Consider the following 17,416-nt stretch of genomic DNA (forward strand, 5'->3'; position numbering starts at 1 on the left):
TAAACCTGCTGTTGACAATAAAGTTTATTTTGAAAACGTCAACTTCCTTATTTACAAACAAATGAATAAAGTCAACTTAAGTCCTCGTGTAGATTTGTGTTTTTAAAGTTTCGTGTATTTATATTTCCGTGTATTTATTCATGTTATTACATTATTATTATTAACATTATTCATATTTATGAGTAACACAAATAATAACATTTGTGTTAAATATACTTCATTGTGTAAAAGAGTCTCAGGATCGTAACACAAGCCAGAGCTTCAAAATAAAATGTTAAACTTTCAAAATAAAGGTTTAAAGTTGGTTTAATGGGTAATTTCTATTTAGTAAAACAAAAAATATTAAAACTTAATCTATAAGAATGACGCGAGTGAAACGTTTTATCGCCGCTTCTGGCGACTACGTCATCAACATGCCACTCGGCGTGACGTCATTCAGATGCGACGCGATGCGCTGCAGCGACCTGTCAACAAACGGATGATGCGTCGCTAAAAAGAGGAAAATTCAAAGTTTAACGACGCGTTAGAGAATAGTTTGAACCGCACAGACTCAGGTGAGACTTGAACCTTCTATTAATGGATGTTTTCCGTCGTTATTGAGGTAAATGAAGGCGTGTTAGCGGAGAAGCTAATCGAGTTAGCATCATGCTCCACAATGGCGCTCAGTTAACAAACGACAATAATGGAAATAAAATGAACTATATTTACTTAAAGATGCTCAAACATTTCACGAAAACCTTCCTTTAAATGTCTTGACATTAAACGTGTTCGACGCAGAATAAGTGAATGAAAAAGTGTCTTTAATTGTCTCACGTGTTTATAACGTGTTTGTGTTTAAATACATGAAGATACTGTTTGTGTTTTGAATTAAAAAGGAAATAATTGTGTTAAAACCTTCTCCACAGATACATTAGACAGTGTTTGTATCTCGAGGATCCATGTCTTTTCTCGTAAGTCTTTTAACTTAAACTATCAATTAAATCAATGACTTGTTGTTTGTGGATCATTTGAAGGAAGATAAACGTCATAATTATAAGTTAATAAATACATGTATCATAACAGACTGTATCAATAAATATATGTGTAAATAAATATAAAATGTATCGCATCTGAGTAGATTAGATTTACATTTTTTTATTTATACTTTTTTTGTTTATGTATTGAGTTTTTTCAACATTGATATGTTTTATATCTTTTATTTATTTTAAATACAACAACTGTCTTCTTTCTTCCAGCGCTGGGTCTCAGAGAAACTGAGTGTGGAGAGTCTTCGAGATCTGGACTTATTTGGAGGTGATTTGGATTTAATTTGATTTAATTTGACACGTGTTCGTGTCACGTGTTCGTGTCACATGTCACATGTTCGTGTCGCGTGTTCGTGTCAACATCTCACTGTTTCCATCTCGTGTCCGTGAGTTTATCTTGTGACGCAGAACGACTTTGTGGGTTTTGTTGTTTGTTTGTGTGACGCGAGTGTCGTCGTCGTTGAAGGTGTCGATCGTTGCGTCTCTGTTGCCATCAAAGCAAATCATTTCAAAACTGATGAAAAACAGCTTCATCTGCTCCGTGTTCCACGTGAAACTCTTTTACTTTCTTTTGTTTCACTTAAAGTTTTCTCTTGACTTTCTTCTCAAACACAAAGATTTCGAAGCAGAAGTTTAAATACATCAGTGTCACCAGAATATTGATTTAATAAGTGTTTCTTTATTAATCTATTGTTTTTTAATTCAGTTAAATATGTTCTTTATTAAAAGGTTGTATTTTCCTTTTATATTTTTTATATATTGAAATTTAAGTCTATTTTCATAATGAATATTTTTTTAACGTAGAGTTTGATATTTTAAATACAAAAAATTAAAAATACATTTTCTAAATTCAATATTTTTTAATGAGTAGAATTAAAATGTGTGAAAAATAATGAGTTAATCCAACACATGAAACATTTAAAATACAATTATAAAAACAATAAAGAAATGGTTGAAACAAATGATTAAAATAATTAAATTTGAGTCAATATTGACGAACCAGCTGGTGATCATGTGACTGACGAGTCTCTCTGCTCCAGAACCAGCTCAGGGATTTTCTCCCGCGAACGTAAGTCCAGTCGCTCTCATCTCACCTGTCGCTGCAACCATGCATGTGCGTGTGCGCGAGTTTGTGTCACACACACACACACACACACACACACACACACACACACACACACACACACACACACACACACCTCAGGGCTGTGCACATGTGTGTGTGCACTAGTTTGTATCACACACACACACACCTCAGGGCTGTGCACATGTGTGTGTGCACTAGTTTGTATCACACACACACATACACACCTCAGGGCTGTGCACATGTGTGTGTGCACTAGTTTGTATCACACACACACACACACACACCTCAGGGCTGTGCACATGTGTGTGTGCACTAGTTTGTATCACACACACCTCAGGGCTGTGCACTAGTTTGTATCACACACACACACACACCTCAAGGCTGTGCACATGTGTGTGTGCATGAGCGTCCGCACACCAGCTTCTGTCGCCGCGGAGACGCTCGAAGGTCATAAACTCGCCCCCGAGACTGTTGTGTGTCGACGCCAGGTGTGTGTGTCGACGCCAGGTGTGTGTGTCGACGCCAGGTGTGTGTGTCGTCGCAGCCGATGCAGTGAGTTCTGCCGCATGAGTCACCGACGTGTGTCGCCAGGAAGCTGAGATGTTTGTGACGTTTATCTTTGTTGAGTCGATTGTTTAAAATTGATCTTTGAAAATGATGTCAAATGTCAATAAATAATAGTATTGTTAGTTATTTATAATCGCTGTGAATGAAGGTTTTCATCTTATTGTTTGTTTAACTGATGATTCTTATATTGAATTGTTGGAGTTTTAAGGTAAAAACATGTTTTCTTCAACAGAAGATCGATGACGATGAAAGAGTAAAAGTATTTTCTGCTTCATAAACTGCAGCAAAGAATCAAACGAACACAATAGTTTCTATAAAAACATGTATTAAAATAACATGTGTTTGAAACTGTTGAGAAATCAAAGGATTCAGAAACTTTGTTTTGTTGTCAATCATGAGCGAGTCGTGGTCCGTGGTGACTGGACTGGTTCTCCTCACTCCTGTGGTGACTCTGGACTGGTTCTCCTCACTCCTGTGGTGACTCTGGTCCGGTTCTCCTCACTCCTGTGGTGACTCTGGACTGGTTCTCCTCACTCCTGTGGTGACTCTGGTCCGGTTCTCCTCACTCCTGTGGTGACTCTGGTCCGGTTCTCCTCACTCCTGTGGTGACTCTGGACTGGTTCTCCTCACTCCTGTGGTGACTCTGGTCCGGTCGTGGCTGGACTGGTTCTGGTCGGTTCTGGACTGGTTCTCCTCACTCCTCTCACTCTCCTCACTCCTCTCACTCCTCTCACTCTCCTCACTCCTCTCACTCCTCTCACTCTCCTCACTCCTCTCACTCCTCTCACTCTCCTCACACTCCTCTCACTCTCCTCACTCTCCTCACTCTCCTCACTCTCCTCACTCCTCTCACTCCCCTCACTCCCCTCACTCCCCTCACTCTCCTCACTCCTCTCACTCCTCTCACTCCTCTCACTCTCCTCACTCCTCTCACTCTCCTCACTCTCCTCACTCCTCTCACTCTCCTCACTCTCCTCACTCCTCTCACTCTCCTCACTCTCCTCACTCCTCTCACTCTCCTCACTCCTCTCACTCTCCTCACTCCTCTCACTCTCCTCACACTCCTCTCACTCTCCTCACTCTCCTCACTCCTCTCACTCTCCTCACTCTCCTCACTCCTCTCACTCTCCTCACTCTCCTCACTCCCCTCACTCCCCTCACTCTCCTCACTCTCCTCACTCTCCTCACTCCTCTCACTCTCCTCACTCCTCTCACTCTCCTCACTCCTCTCACTCTCCTCACACTCCTCTCACTCTCCTCACTCTCCTCACTCCTCTCACTCTCCTCACTCTCCTCACTCCTCTCACTCTCCTCACTCCTCTCACTCTCCTCACTCTCCTCACTCCTCTCACTCTCCTCACTCCTCTCACTCCTCTCACTCTCCTCACTCCTCTCACTCTCCTCACTCTCCTCACTCCTCTCACTCTCCTCACACTCCTCTCACTCTCCTCACTCTCCTCACTCCTCTCACTCCTCTTACTCCTCTCACTCCTCTCGACGTCTGAGGCTCTTCACAGCGTCATTCTCGTCACATTCTCGTCCAACAAAGATGTCTGAGCTCCTGATGTTTGGTCGCCGTAGCAACCGCAGAGTCTCACATCTCCAGGTCTTGTCCTCCTCAGGTCCACGAGGAGAGTCGTGAGAGTCTGACTTCACTGACTCGTTCAGACACCATGAGCTTCTCCCCCGACAGCAGCGTCTATGAGCTGCTCACCGTTATTGGTGAGTTTATTCTTGACTCTGACTCTTGTGACTCTGACTCTTGTGACTCTGACTCTTGTGACTCTGACTCTTGTGACTCTGACTCTTGTGACTCTGACTCTTGTGACTCTGACTCTTGTGACTCTGACTCTTGTGACTCTGACTCTTGTGACTCTTGTGACTCTGACTCTTGTGACTCTGACTCTTGTGACTCTAACTGACTCTTGTGACTCTGACTGACTCTTGTGACTCTGACTGACTCTTGTGACTCTGACTGACTCTTGTGACTCTGACTGACTCTTGTGACTCTGACTGACTCTTGTGACTCTGACTGACTCTTGTGACTCTGACTGACTCTTGTGACTCTGACTGACTCTTGTGACTCTGACTGACTCTTGTGACTCTGACTGACTCTTGTGACTCTGACTGACTCTTGTGACTCTAACTGACTCTTGTGACTCTGACTGACTCTTGTGACTCTGACTGACTCTTGTGACTCTAACTGACTCTTGTGACTCTGACTGACTCTTGTGACTCTGACTGACTCTTGTGACTCTAACTGACTCTTGTGACTCTGACTGACTCTTGTGACTCTGACTCTAACTGACTCTTGTGACTCTGACTGACTCTTGTGACTCTGACTGACTCTTGTGACTCTGACTCTAACTGACTCTTGTGACTCTGACTGACTCTTGTGACTCTGACTGACTCTTGTGACTCTGACTGACTCTTGTGACTCTGACTGACTCTTGTGACTCTGACTCTAACTGACTCTTGTGACTCTGACTGACTCTCGTGACTCTAACTGACTCTTGTGACTCTAACTGACTCTTGTGACTCTAACTGACTCTTGTGACTCTAACTGACTCTTGTGACTCTAACTGACTCTTGTGACTCTGACTGACTCTTGTGACTCTGACTCTTGTGACTCTAACTGACTCTTGTGACTCTGACTGACTCTTGTGACTCTGACTCTTGTGACTCTGACTCTAACTGACTCTTGTGACTCTGACTGACTCTCGTGACTCTAACTGACTCTTGTGACTCTAACTGACTCTTGTGACTCTAACTGACTCTTGTGACTCTAACTGACTCTTGTGACTCTAACTGACTCTTGTGACTCTGACTGACTCTTGTGACTCTGACTGACTCTTGTGACTCTGACTCTTGTGACTCTGACTCTAACTGACTCTTGTGACTCTGACTCTTGTGACTCTTGTGACTCTGACTCTGTCCATGGTTGCAGGTCGAGGTCTGGACGGGCTGATGACGGTCAACCTGGCCCAGTACACTCTGACGGGGGAACACGTGGCCATCAGACGCATCGACCTGGAGTCGTGCACCAACGACATGGTGTCGTACCTGCAGGTGAGCTCACCTGAGCGTCTTCTCGTCACACGCGTCACCACCGCTCGTCCTCGCAGGCCGAGCTCCAGGCGTCCAAGCTGTTCTACCATCACAGCATCCTGCCCTACAAGACGGTCTTCATCGCCCAGAACGAGCTGTGGGTCGTCACGCCCTTCATGGCTTACGGTGAGCGCGCCGACACCAGGGGAGCGCAGTGGTCAGTACCGTGTGTGTCCTGCAGGCTCCGCCAGAGACCTCATCTGCTCGCACTTCCCCGACGGCATGAACGAGCTGACCATCGCCTACATCCTGCTGGGCATGCTGCGGGCGCTGGAGTACATCCACCACATGGGCTACGTGCACAGGTGAGTCTGCGCCTCAGGTGTGCTCGTGATGTCACTGACGCCCTCTGGCGCAGGAGCGTCAAGGCGAGCCACGTGCTGATCTCGGCCGACGGGCAGGTCTGCATGTCCGGCCTCCGCAGCATCTTCAGCCTGATCCGACACGGCCAGCGAGCCAGGGTGGTCCACGACTTCCCTCAGTACGCCGTCAAGGTCCTGCCCTGGCTGAGTCCAGAGGTGCTGCAGCAGGTACGACTCAACATGGTCACATGACTCGTCTGGAACTACAATATCGTGTTTATTTCCCTCAGAACCTTCAAGGCTACGATTCTCGCTCAGACATCTACAGTCTTGGAATCACCGCCTGTGAACTCGCCAATGGACACGTTCCCTTCAAAGACATGCCAGCGACTCAGGTGAGCATCTTTGCTTTAGACTGATTTATGCTCAGTAAAAAACTGTTGTCACGGAAACTGTCGTGGATGATACAGTCGTAGACGATACTGTTGTAGATGATACAGTATCTTGGACGATACAGTATCTTGGACGATACAGTATCGTGGACGATACCGTATCTTGGACGATACCGTATCTTGGACGATACGGTATCGTGGACGATACAGTCGTGTACGATACAGTCGTGGACGATACAGTCGTGTACGATACAGTCGTGGATGATACTGTTGTGGACGATACAGTCGTGGATGATACTGTTGTGGACGATACAGTCGTGGACGATACAGTCGTGTACGATACAGTCGTGGAAGATACTGTCGTGGACGATACAGTCGTGTACGATACAGTCGTGGAAGATACAGTCGTGGATGATACTGTTGTAGACGATACAGTCGTGTACGATACAGTCGTGGACGATACAGTCGTGGACGATACAGTCGTGGACGATACAGTCGTGGACGATACAGTCGTGGACGATACTGTTGTAGACGATACAGTTGTGGATGATACTGTTGTAGACGATACAGTCGTGGATGTTACTGTTGTAGACGATACAGTCGTGGACGATACTGTTGTAGACGATACAGTCGTGGACGATACAGTCGTGGATGATACTGTTGTAGACGATACAGTCGTGGATGATACTGTTGTAGACGATACAGTCGTGGATGTTACTGTTGTAGACGATACAGTCGTGGATGATACTGTTGTGGACGATAGTCGTGGATGATACTGTTGTAGACGATACAGTCGTGGATGTTACTGTTGTAGACGATACAGTCGTGGATGATACTGTTGTAGACGATACAGTCGTGGATGATACTGTTGTAGACGATACAGTCGTGGATGATACTGTTGTAGACGATACAGTCGTGGATGTTACTGTTGTAGAAGATACAGTCGTGGATGTTACTGTTGTAGACGATACAGTCGTGGATGATACTGTTGTAGACGATACAGTCGTGGATGTTACTGTTGTAGACGATACAGTCGTGGATGATACTGTTGTAGACGATACAGTCGTGGATGATACTGTTGTAGACGATACAGTCGTGGATGTTACTGTTGTAGACGATACAGTCGTGGATGTTACTGTTGTAGACGATACAGTCGTGGATGTTACTGTTGTAGACGATACAGTCGTGGATGTTACTGTTGTAGACGATACAGTCGTGGACGATACTGTTGTAGACGATACAGTCGTGGACGATACTGTTGTAGACGATACAGTCGTGGACGATACTGTTGTAGACGATACAGTCGTGGACGATACTGTTGTAGACGATACAGTCGTGGATGTTACTGTTGTAGACGATACAGTCGTGGATGTTACTGTTGTAGACGATACAGTCGTGGATGTTACTGTTGTAGACGATACAGTCGTGGATGTTACTGTTGTAGACGATACTGTCGTGGATGATACTGTTGTAGACGATACAGTCGTGGATGATACTGTTGTAGACGATACAGTCGTGGATGTTACTGTTGTAGACGATACAGTCGTGGACGATACTGTTGTAGACGATACAGTCGTGGATGTTACTGTTGTAGACGATACTGTCGTGGATGATACTGTTGTAGACGATACAGTCGTGGATGATACTGTTGTAGACGATACAGTCGTGGATGATACTGTTGTAGACGATACAGTCGTGGATGTTACTGTTGTAGACGATACAGTCGTGGATGTTACTGTTGTAGACGATACAGTCGTGGATGTTACTGTTGTGGACGATACAGTCGTGGATGTTACTGTTGTGGACGATACAGTCGTGGATGTTACTGTTGTGGACGATACAGTCGTGGATGTTACTGTTGTAGACGATACAGTCGTGGATGTTACTGTTGTAGACGATACAGTCGTGGATGTTACTGTTGTAGACGATACAGTCGTGGATGTTACTGTTGTAGACGATACAGTCGTGGATGTTACTGTTGTAGACGATACAGTCGTGGATGTTACTGTTGTAGACGATACAGTCGTGGATGATACTGTTGTAGACGATACAGTCGTGGATGTTACTGTTGTAGACGATACAGTCGTGGATGTTACTGTTGTAGACGATACAGTCGTGGATGTTACTGTTGTAGACGATACAGTCGTGGATGTTACTGTTGTAGACGATACAGTCGTGGACGATACTGTTGTAGACGATACAGTCGTGGACGATACTGTTGTAGACGATACAGTCGTGGACGATACTGTTGTAGACGATACAGTCGTGGACGATACTGTTGTAGACGATACAGTCGTGGATGTTACTGTTGTAGACGATACAGTCGTGGATGTTACTGTTGTAGACGATACAGTCGTGGATGTTACTGTTGTAGACGATACAGTCGTGGATGTTACTGTTGTAGACGATACTGTCGTGGATGATACTGTTGTAGACGATACAGTCGTGGATGATACTGTTGTAGACGATACAGTCGTGGATGTTACTGTTGTAGACGATACAGTCGTGGACGATACTGTTGTAGACGATACAGTCGTGGATGTTACTGTTGTAGACGATACTGTCGTGGATGATACTGTTGTAGACGATACAGTCGTGGATGATACTGTTGTAGACGATACAGTCGTGGATGATACTGTTGTAGACGATACAGTCGTGGATGTTACTGTTGTAGACGATACAGTCGTGGATGTTACTGTTGTAGACGATACAGTCGTGGATGTTACTGTTGTGGACGATACAGTCGTGGATGTTACTGTTGTGGACGATACAGTCGTGGATGTTACTGTTGTGGACGATACAGTCGTGGATGTTACTGTTGTAGACGATACAGTCGTGGATGTTACTGTTGTAGACGATACAGTCGTGGATGTTACTGTTGTAGACGATACAGTCGTGGATGTTACTGTTGTAGACGATACAGTCGTGGATGTTACTGTTGTAGACGATACAGTCGTGGATGTTACTGTTGTAGACGATACAGTCGTGGATGTTACTGTTGTAGACGATACAGTCGTGGATGATACTGTTGTAGACGATACAGTCGTGGATGTTACTGTTGTAGACGATACAGTCGTGGATGTTACTGTTGTAGACGATACAGTCGTAGACGCACAACACTGTAGCATCACACGATAAACGTTACTTGACGACAACAAAAACAACAGCAGCGAGTGTTTGAACAGATGCTGCTGGAGAAGCTCAACGGAACAGTTCCATGTCTGCTGGACACGACCACCATCCCTCCGGAGGAACTGTCAGCGCCGCGCTCCGCCGCCGACTGCGAGGGAGGAGCGCGACCTTCGAACGGAGAGGCGGCGTCGACCTCGGGTCACCCGTACAACCGAACCTTCTCCTCGCACTTCCACGCCTTCGTGGAGCTGTGTCTGCAGAGGGAGCCGGAGAAGAGGTGAGACTCTGGACCAGCGAGACCAGAACCAGCTCATGACTCTTGTCTTACAGGCCGTCGGCCGCCAGTCTCAGCAGTCACCCCTTCTTCAAGCAGGTACGACTGTCGTCACCGCGTCCTAGTCTGTGTTCAGGATTCAACGTTCAACTGCTTCTCAGATCAAGTGGCGTCCGTCCGAGGCTCTCCCTGACCTGCTCAGACCCGTGTCTCCCATGACTCACTTCAGGAAGTCCCACGACGCGTCCTCGGCTCTGGCGGGTCTGGAGTCGGGTCTGGCTCAGCTGGACGTGGACGACTGGGACTTCTGACGCCATCGTTGAAGACTTTCTAGAGACGGAGACTCTCGTCTCGTCGTCTCTGCTGCTGCTGCGACGTCTACTGACGGTTCTGTCGTTAATCTGCTTCTAATAAATAAACCTGTCAATCATCGTGTCGTCAATATAATCAATATCATTAGAATCAATCCTGTTCAAGTGGAAAACTTGATATTGTCAAGAGTTGTTTTAATGACATTAGAAAGAACATCATAAATATTGAATTAAATATATTCTTTATTAATTTATTGATGGAATTAAAATGTTTAATTAACGAATGTTAGTTAAAAACATGAGTTTGTGTAAAACAGCAAATGCTTGAAAATATATTAAGAAACGCCAACGTTTTATTATTATATTTCCTGCTTCATTTGTTAAAAGTTTCAATTATTGATCAAAGTCTGTCGTTAAATAGTTAATTTGATTTAATGTTGACCAAGAAAAGCTGGTTTTGTTAAACTTAAAAGTCAAAATCATTGATAGTTTCTGATCCAAAAGTATTTTGTTTATTGTGACTTTATTAACGTTTTATTGACGTTAACTCTTGTTTAAATATTGTTTCATTATAGACTCCATTAAAACTGTTTTTCTCTACTTGATATTTTATCTTACGTTAAAAATGTAGTTTCTAATATACTTCAGTTTCTCTTGAAAAATAAAAAGTACTTTGTTGTCAACATTTGTGAATAAACTCAGGAAACTTTATTTCACTTTATTTAAAAAAAACTTTATTCAAGACAAACTAATCTTCATCTGACGAACATTTTTCTTTTTCTTCTTCTTCTGCTTTACGTTTCTCGATCTTGGCCATCAGTTCTAGAAGAAACACGCGTCACGTGATCGTTCAGGTAACGACAGACTCGACTCACCTTTAGCCGGATTGAACACGCCGTTGGTCTGAGTGTTGCACACGTAGCAGCGCTGAGACTTACGGTAATGCTGCAGCGCACACGCCTCGCAGAAGTAGTGACGGCACCTGAGTGGGACAGGAAGTCGAGACGCGTCACAGGAAGTCGAGACGAGATTTTAACGAGAGAGGAAGTCGAGATGGGTCACAGGAAGTTGAGACAAGACAAAGTTGTAACGAGACAGGAAGTTGAGACGCGTCACAGGAAGTCGAGACGCGTCGCAGGAAGTCGAGACGCGTCGCAGGAAGTCGAGACGCGTCGCAGGAAGTCGAGACGAGACAAAATTGTAACGAGAGAGGAAGTCGAGATGGGTCACAGGAAGTTGAGACAAGACCAAGTTGTAACGAGACAGGAAGTTGAGACGCGTCAAAGGAAATTGAGACAAGACAAAGTTGTAACGAGACAGGAAGTAGAGACGCACCACAGGAAGTCGAGACAAGACAAAGTTGTAACGAGGCAGGAAGTAGAGACGCGTCACAGGAAGTTGAGACAAGACCAAGTTGTAACGAGACAGGAAGTTGAGACGCGTCAAAGGAAATTGAGACAAGACAAAGTTGTAACGAGACAGGAAGTAGAGACGCGTCACAGGAAGTTGAGACAAGACCAAGTTGTAACGAGACAGGAAGTTCAGACACGTCAAAGGAAATTGAGACAAGACAAAGTTGTAACGAGACAGGAAGTAGAGACGCACCACAGGAAGTCGAGACAAGACAAAGTTGTAACGAGGCAGGAAGTTGAGATGCGTCACAGGAAGTTGAGACAAGACCAAGTTGTAACGAGACAAGAGGTCGAGACGCGTCACAGGAAGTCGAGACAAGACAAAGTAGTAATGAGAGAGGAAGTTAAGACGCGCCGCAGGAAGTTGAGACTCTTCGCAGGAAGTCGGGACTCGTCACAGGAAGTCAAGACACAGGAAGATGAGACGCGTCGCATGAAGATTAGACCAGACACAGAAAGTCGAGACGCGACAAAGGAAGTCGAGACGCATCGCAGAAAGTCGAGACGAGACACAGGAAGTTGAGACGCGACAAAGGAAGCTGAGACGCGACACAGGAAGTAACGCTCAGACTCACTTGGTGATGATGGGATTCTTGTACGAGTCTCTGCAGATGAAACACTTGAAAGGAATTTCCTCGTCGTCGCTGCTGACCTCGAAGTTCTCTTCCTCTGACGAGACAAAAGATACAACTATGACCTTTGACCCTTTATAAACCACTTCAATAAGACACTATGACCTTGGACCCTTTATAAACCACTTCAATAAGACACTATGACCTTGGACCCTTTATAAACCACTTCAATAAGACACTATGACCTTGGACCCTTTATAAACCACTTTAATAAGACACTATGACCTTTGACCCTTTATGAAACACTTTAATAAGACACTGGTAGAGAATCTTGTTTTAATTGATGTTCAATATTTCAAGATATTATTCAATAATATTCAAAAAGTAAATAAACTTGTTTTCAGGTGAAAACCCGTCACAAACAGGTTCAAAGGTCAAACTCACCGTCGACTCCGTAGCGTCCTTCTTCCATCTCTCTCTCGATCTGCCATCCGTGCTTGTAGTCGGACCGGTCGTGGAGGAACTTGCAGCTGTCTGAGGACAAGAGGATACACTTGGACTCAAAGAGTTTAAATGTGAAGCATTTTCATATTTTCTTGAACATTTGAGACTTTTTTTTTAAAGTTTCCAGCAAAGATTTTACGTTTATGACTCGTTTGGTTTACTTTTTTACAAACATGTTGCTTTAATAGTCTCAGACTCGACCAACAGAGCTCAGAGCTGCTGATCAAACTGTCAGCCAATCATGAGACGAGCAGACGATCATGTGACGATCATGTGACGACGTAGAATCACATGATCCATTTTTGAATGAAATAATTATTGTATTTATGAAGCACTTTTCACACAAAGAGGTTTTACATTAAAAAACACAACAAAAGTAAAACAATAAAAAAAGATAAAACTATTTTCATAATAAAACTAAATATTAAAGAAAAAATTAAAAACATCAACTATTGTAGTTTAGAGTAAAAAAGGCGACATCGGAATAAAAATAATTCAATTGTATTTATTTAATATAACATTTATTTAAACTACTTGAAAAACCATAAGTATTCAGTTTTACCTCCGAAGCCACAGGATCCCGTCTCCTTGTAGTCCTTACAGATGTCGGGCTGATAGTCCCACCTCACTGTGGCCCTCAAGTGCTCGGGCGCTCGGATCGGACCCTTCCTGGACCAGAACCAGTGTTAGTATCAAGTACACTCGAGGGACGAGTGTGCGATAAGTGTGTGTCCTTCAGTGTGCGATGAGTGTGTGTCCTTCAGTGTGCGATGAGTGTGTGTCCTTCAGTGTGTGACGAGTTTGTGTATGTCAGTGTGTGATGAGTGTGTGTCCTTCAGTGTGCGACGAGTGTGTGTCCGTCAGTGTGTGATGAGTGTGTGACCTACAGTGTGTGATTAGTGTGTGTCCGTCAGTATGCGACGGGTGTGTGTCCGTCAGTGTGCGATGAGTGTGTGTCCTTCAGTGTGCGATGAGTGTGTGTCCTTCAGTGTGTGACGAGTGTGTGTATGTCAGTGTGTGATGAGTGTGTGTCCTTCAGTGTGCGACGAGTGTGTGTCCGTCAGTGTGTGATGAGTGTGTGACCTACAGTGTGTGATTAGTGTGTGTCCGTCAGTATGCGACGGGTGTGTGTCCGTCAGTGTGTGATGAGTGTGTGTCCTTCAGTGTGCGACGAGTGTGTGTCCTTCAGTGTGTGATTAGTGCGTGTCCGTCAGTATGCGACGAGTGTGTGTCCGTCAGTATGCGACGAGTGTGTGTCCTTCAGTGTGTGATGAGTGTGTGTCCTTCAGTGTGCGACGAGTGTGTGTCCTTCAGTGTGTGATGAGTGTGTGTCCTTCAGTGTGCGACGAGTGCGTGTCCGTCAGTATGCGACGAGTGTGTGTCCGTCAGTATGCGACGAGTGTGTGTCCTTCAGTGTGTGATGAGTGTGTGTCCTTCAGTGTGCGACGAGTGTGTGTCCTTCAGTGTGTGATGAGTGTGTGTCCTTCAGTGTGTGACGAGTGTGTGTATGTCAGTGTGCGACGAGTGTGTGTCCTTCAGTGTGCGACGAGTGTGTGTCCTTCAGTGTGTGATGAGTGTGTGTCCTTCAGTGTGCGACGAGTCTGTGTCCTTCAGTGTGTGATGAGTGTGTATCCTTCAGTGTGTGATGAGTGTGTATCCTTCAGTGTGTGATAAGTGTGTGTCCGTCAGTATGCGACGAGTGTGTGTCCTACAGTGTGCGACGAGTGTGTATCCTTCAGTGTGTGTCCATCAGTGTGCGACGAGTGTGTATCCTTCAGTGTGTGATAAGTGTGTGTCCGTCAGTATGCGACGAGTGTCTGTCCTACAGTGTGCGACGAGTGTGTATCCTTCAGTGTGTCCATCAGTGTGCGACGAGTGTGTATCCTTCAGTGTGTGATAAGTGTGTGTCCGTCAGTATGCGACGAGTGTCTGTCCTACAGTGTGCGACGAGTGTGTATCCTTCAGTGTGTGATAAGTGTGTGTCCGTCAGTATGCGACGAGTGTGTGTCCTACAGTGTGCGACGAGTGTGTATCCTTCAGTGTGTGATAAGTGTGTGTCCGTCAGTATGCGACGAGTGTGTGTCCGTCAGTATGCGACGAGTGTGTGTCCTACAGTGTGCGACGAGTGTGCGTCCTTCAGTGTGAGGTGAGTGTGCGTCCTTAGGCGTGTGTCCTTCAGTGTGTGTCCTTCAGTGTGTTGATCACCTGACCATGCCGGACGAGGCGTTCCCCATGGTGGTGTCCTTGGGTTTGATGAACTTCTGGTAGTTGTTGATGCCTCTGTAGATCTTGTCGTCTTCTTTGCCCGTCAACTCCTGAGCAGAGACAACAGGTTACGACGTTATGATGTCATAACGTCACCATCACGTGACCCGACGGTTCCTCCACCTCCTGGATCTTCTGGCTCTTCTCGAAGATGGCCTGCGCGTCCTTGTCTCGCTCCGTGTCCATCTCGTAGGTGGCGGTGGCGCCCATGTCGTCGGGGCCCGTGGGTTTCTGAGGACGAGAGGTCAGGGGTCGTGCGGATGAGGGTCAGGGGTCGTGCGGATGAGGGTCAGCGACGGCGTCTCACCGCACAGCGAGAGGACTTGTAGGACACGGTGATCTTGTTCTTGTTGGTCTCGTCGTCGTCGTCGCTCGACGCGTCCTTACGCTCGACCTTCTTGGACTGAGACACAACATCAACATCAGAACCTTCGACCTTTAACCTTTAACCTTCTACCTTCTGGATCATGGGGTTGACTCGCGTCTCCTTCCTCTCCTTCCGGACCACCGAGCTGAGATCTTCTGAGTCGCTGCTTTCATCTGAAGATTCAATGTTTACTTCAAACATCTCTGTTGTCACTGTTAGCCGCTAATGCTAACGCGTGACGTCACATCCATCTACGACACGTTCAGCCGCGAACTCGTACCTTTGTCGCTCTCCGTGACTTTGCGCTTCCGTCCCGCGAACTTTCTGGTGGTTTTTTTGAACAAAAACGTACAAGAAGGTTTCGCTTCTTCTGACGCCATCTTGAACCTCAGGATAAACAATAACGCGTCGAGACGCAGCGACGCCTGTCGTCCCGGAGAGTTACTGCGCTTTAATCCCTGTGAGGCGTTGTTTTACTTTTATTATAGTTTATATAAATGTAACAAATGATATGAAAGTAACAACCGAATATAAAAACAAATCATTAAAAAACAAGTATCTGTGCTATTACTCCACAAGTCTCTGTACTATCTAGAAAGGCGCTATATAAATATACATTATTATTATTATTATTATTATTATTATTACTCCACGAGTCTGTGTACTATTACTCCACGAGTCTCTGTACTATTAGTATTACTCCACGAGTCTCTGTACTATTACTCCACGAGTCTGTGTACTATTACTCCACGAGTCTCTGTACTATTACTCAACGAGTCTCTGTACTATTACTCCACGAGTCTGTGTACTATTACTCCACGAATCTCTGTACTATTACTCCATGAGTCTCTGTACTATTACTCCACGAGTCTCTGTACTATTACTCCATGAGTCTCTGTACTATTACTCCACGAGTCTCTGTACTATTAGTATTACTCCACGAGTCTCTGTACTATTACTCCACGAGTCTGTGTACTATTACTCCACGAGTCTGTGTACTATTACTCCATGAGTCTCTGTACTATTACTCCACGAGTCTCTGTACTATTAGTATTACTCCACGAGTCTCTGTACTATTACTCCACGAGTCTGTGTACTATTACTCCATGAGTCTCTGTACTATTACTCCACGAGTCTCTGTACTATTACTCCACGAGTCTCTGTACTATTAGTATTACTCCACGAGTCTCTGTACTATTACTCCACGAGTCTGTGTACTATTACTCCACGAGTCTCTGTACTATTACTCCACGAGTCTCTGTACTATTACTCCACGAGTCTCTGTACTATTACTCCACGAGTCTGTGTACTATTACTCCACGAGTCTCTGTACTATTACTCCACGAGTCTCTGTACTATTACTCCACGAGTCTGTGTACTATTACTCCACGAATCTCTGTACTATTACTCCACGAGTCTCTGTACTATTACTCCATTAGTCTCTGTACTATTACTCCATGAGTCTCTGTACTATTACTCCACGAGTCTCTGTACTATTACTCCACGAGTCTCTGTACTATTAGTATTACTCCACGAGTCTCTGTACTATTACTCCACGAGTCTGTGTACTATTACTTAACGAGTCTCTGTACTATTACTCCATGAGTCTCTGTACTATTACTCCACGAGTCTCTGTACTATTACTCCATGAGTCTCTGTACTATTACTCCACGAGTCTCTGTACTATTACTCCATGAGTCTCTGTACTATTACTCCATGAGTCTCTGTACTATTACTCCACGAGTCTCTGTACTATTACTCCACGAGTCTCTGTACTATTACTCCATGAGTCTCTGTACTATTACTCCACGAGTCTCTGTACTATTACTCCATGAGTCTCTGTACTATTACTCCACGAGTCTCTGTACTATTACTCCACGAGTCTGTGTACTATTACTCCACGAGTCTCTGTACTATTACTCAACGAGTCTCTGTACTATTACTCCACGAGTCTGTGTACTATTACTCCACGAATCTCTGTACTATTACTCCATGAGTCTCTGTACTATTACTCCACGAGTCTCTGTACTATTACTCCATGAGTCTCTGTACTATTACTCCACGAGTCTCTGTACTATTAGTATTACTCCACGAGTCT

At 45.0% G+C, this 17,416-nt stretch overlaps 2 protein-coding genes across 3 annotated transcripts; one reads left to right on the forward strand and one right to left on the reverse strand.

Annotated features, from left to right (window-relative positions):
• Positions 1–429: 429 nt before the first annotated feature.
• strada (STE20 related adaptor alpha) lies at positions 430–10,317 on the forward strand. Of its 2 annotated transcripts, XM_087808725.1 has the most exons (13): positions 430–554; positions 906–950; positions 1,236–1,293; positions 2,066–2,094; positions 4,302–4,401; positions 5,627–5,748; positions 5,805–5,913; positions 5,969–6,092; positions 6,146–6,317; positions 6,380–6,484; positions 9,667–9,890; positions 9,944–9,986; positions 10,049–10,317. In XM_087808725.1, exons 2-13 carry the CDS (start codon positions 939–941, stop codon positions 10,196–10,198), a joined length of 1,248 nt encoding a protein of 415 aa, XP_087664851.1. In that variant the 5' UTR covers positions 430–554; positions 906–938; the 3' UTR covers positions 10,199–10,317. The 2 variants fall into 2 exon arrangements, with proteins under 2 accessions (XP_087664851.1, XP_087664852.1); XM_087808726.1 differs by lacking the exon at positions 2,066–2,094 and having other exon boundaries at positions 454–554.
• A 583-nt stretch (positions 10,318–10,900) lies between these two features.
• On the reverse strand, positions 10,901–15,712 carry rnf113a (ring finger protein 113A). The gene is made up of 10 exons (XM_087808637.1): positions 15,599–15,712; positions 15,409–15,491; positions 15,259–15,354; positions 15,075–15,182; positions 14,892–15,001; positions 13,249–13,355; positions 12,627–12,716; positions 12,186–12,279; positions 11,074–11,180; positions 10,901–11,020 (listed from the first exon to the last, which is right to left on the reverse strand). Exons 1-10 carry the CDS (start codon positions 15,696–15,698, stop codon positions 10,947–10,949), a joined length of 969 nt encoding a protein of 322 aa, XP_087664763.1. The 5' UTR covers positions 15,699–15,712; the 3' UTR covers positions 10,901–10,946.
• Between the last annotated feature and the right edge of the window lie 1,704 nt (positions 15,713–17,416).

The sequence above is a fragment of the Callionymus lyra genome, chromosome 15 (genome assembly GCF_982586985.1).
Source record: "Callionymus lyra chromosome 15, fCalLyr1.hap1.1, whole genome shotgun sequence".
Lineage (NCBI taxonomy): Eukaryota > Metazoa > Chordata > Actinopteri > Syngnathiformes > Callionymidae > Callionymus > Callionymus lyra.

Excerpts from the sequence above, each read along its gene's own strand:
- rnf113a (XM_087808637.1), bottom strand. The coding sequence starts at position 15,698 with ATGGCGTCAGAAGAAGCGAAACCTTCTTGTACGTTTTTGTTCAAAAAA. Across the intron at positions 15,492-15,598 it reads AGTCACGGAGAGCGACAAAG|ATGAAAGCAGCGACTCAGAA; the intron begins GTACGAGTTCGC and ends TTGAATCTTCAG. Across the intron at positions 15,355-15,408 it reads TCAACCCCATGATCCAGAAG|TCCAAGAAGGTCGAGCGTAA; the intron begins GTAGAAGGTTAA and ends GTTGTGTCTCAG.
- strada (XM_087808725.1), top strand. Across the intron at positions 5,914-5,968 it reads CACGCCCTTCATGGCTTACG|GCTCCGCCAGAGACCTCATC; the intron begins GTGAGCGCGCCG and ends TGTGTCCTGCAG. Across the intron at positions 9,891-9,943 it reads CAGAGGGAGCCGGAGAAGAG|GCCGTCGGCCGCCAGTCTCA; the intron begins GTGAGACTCTGG and ends CTTGTCTTACAG.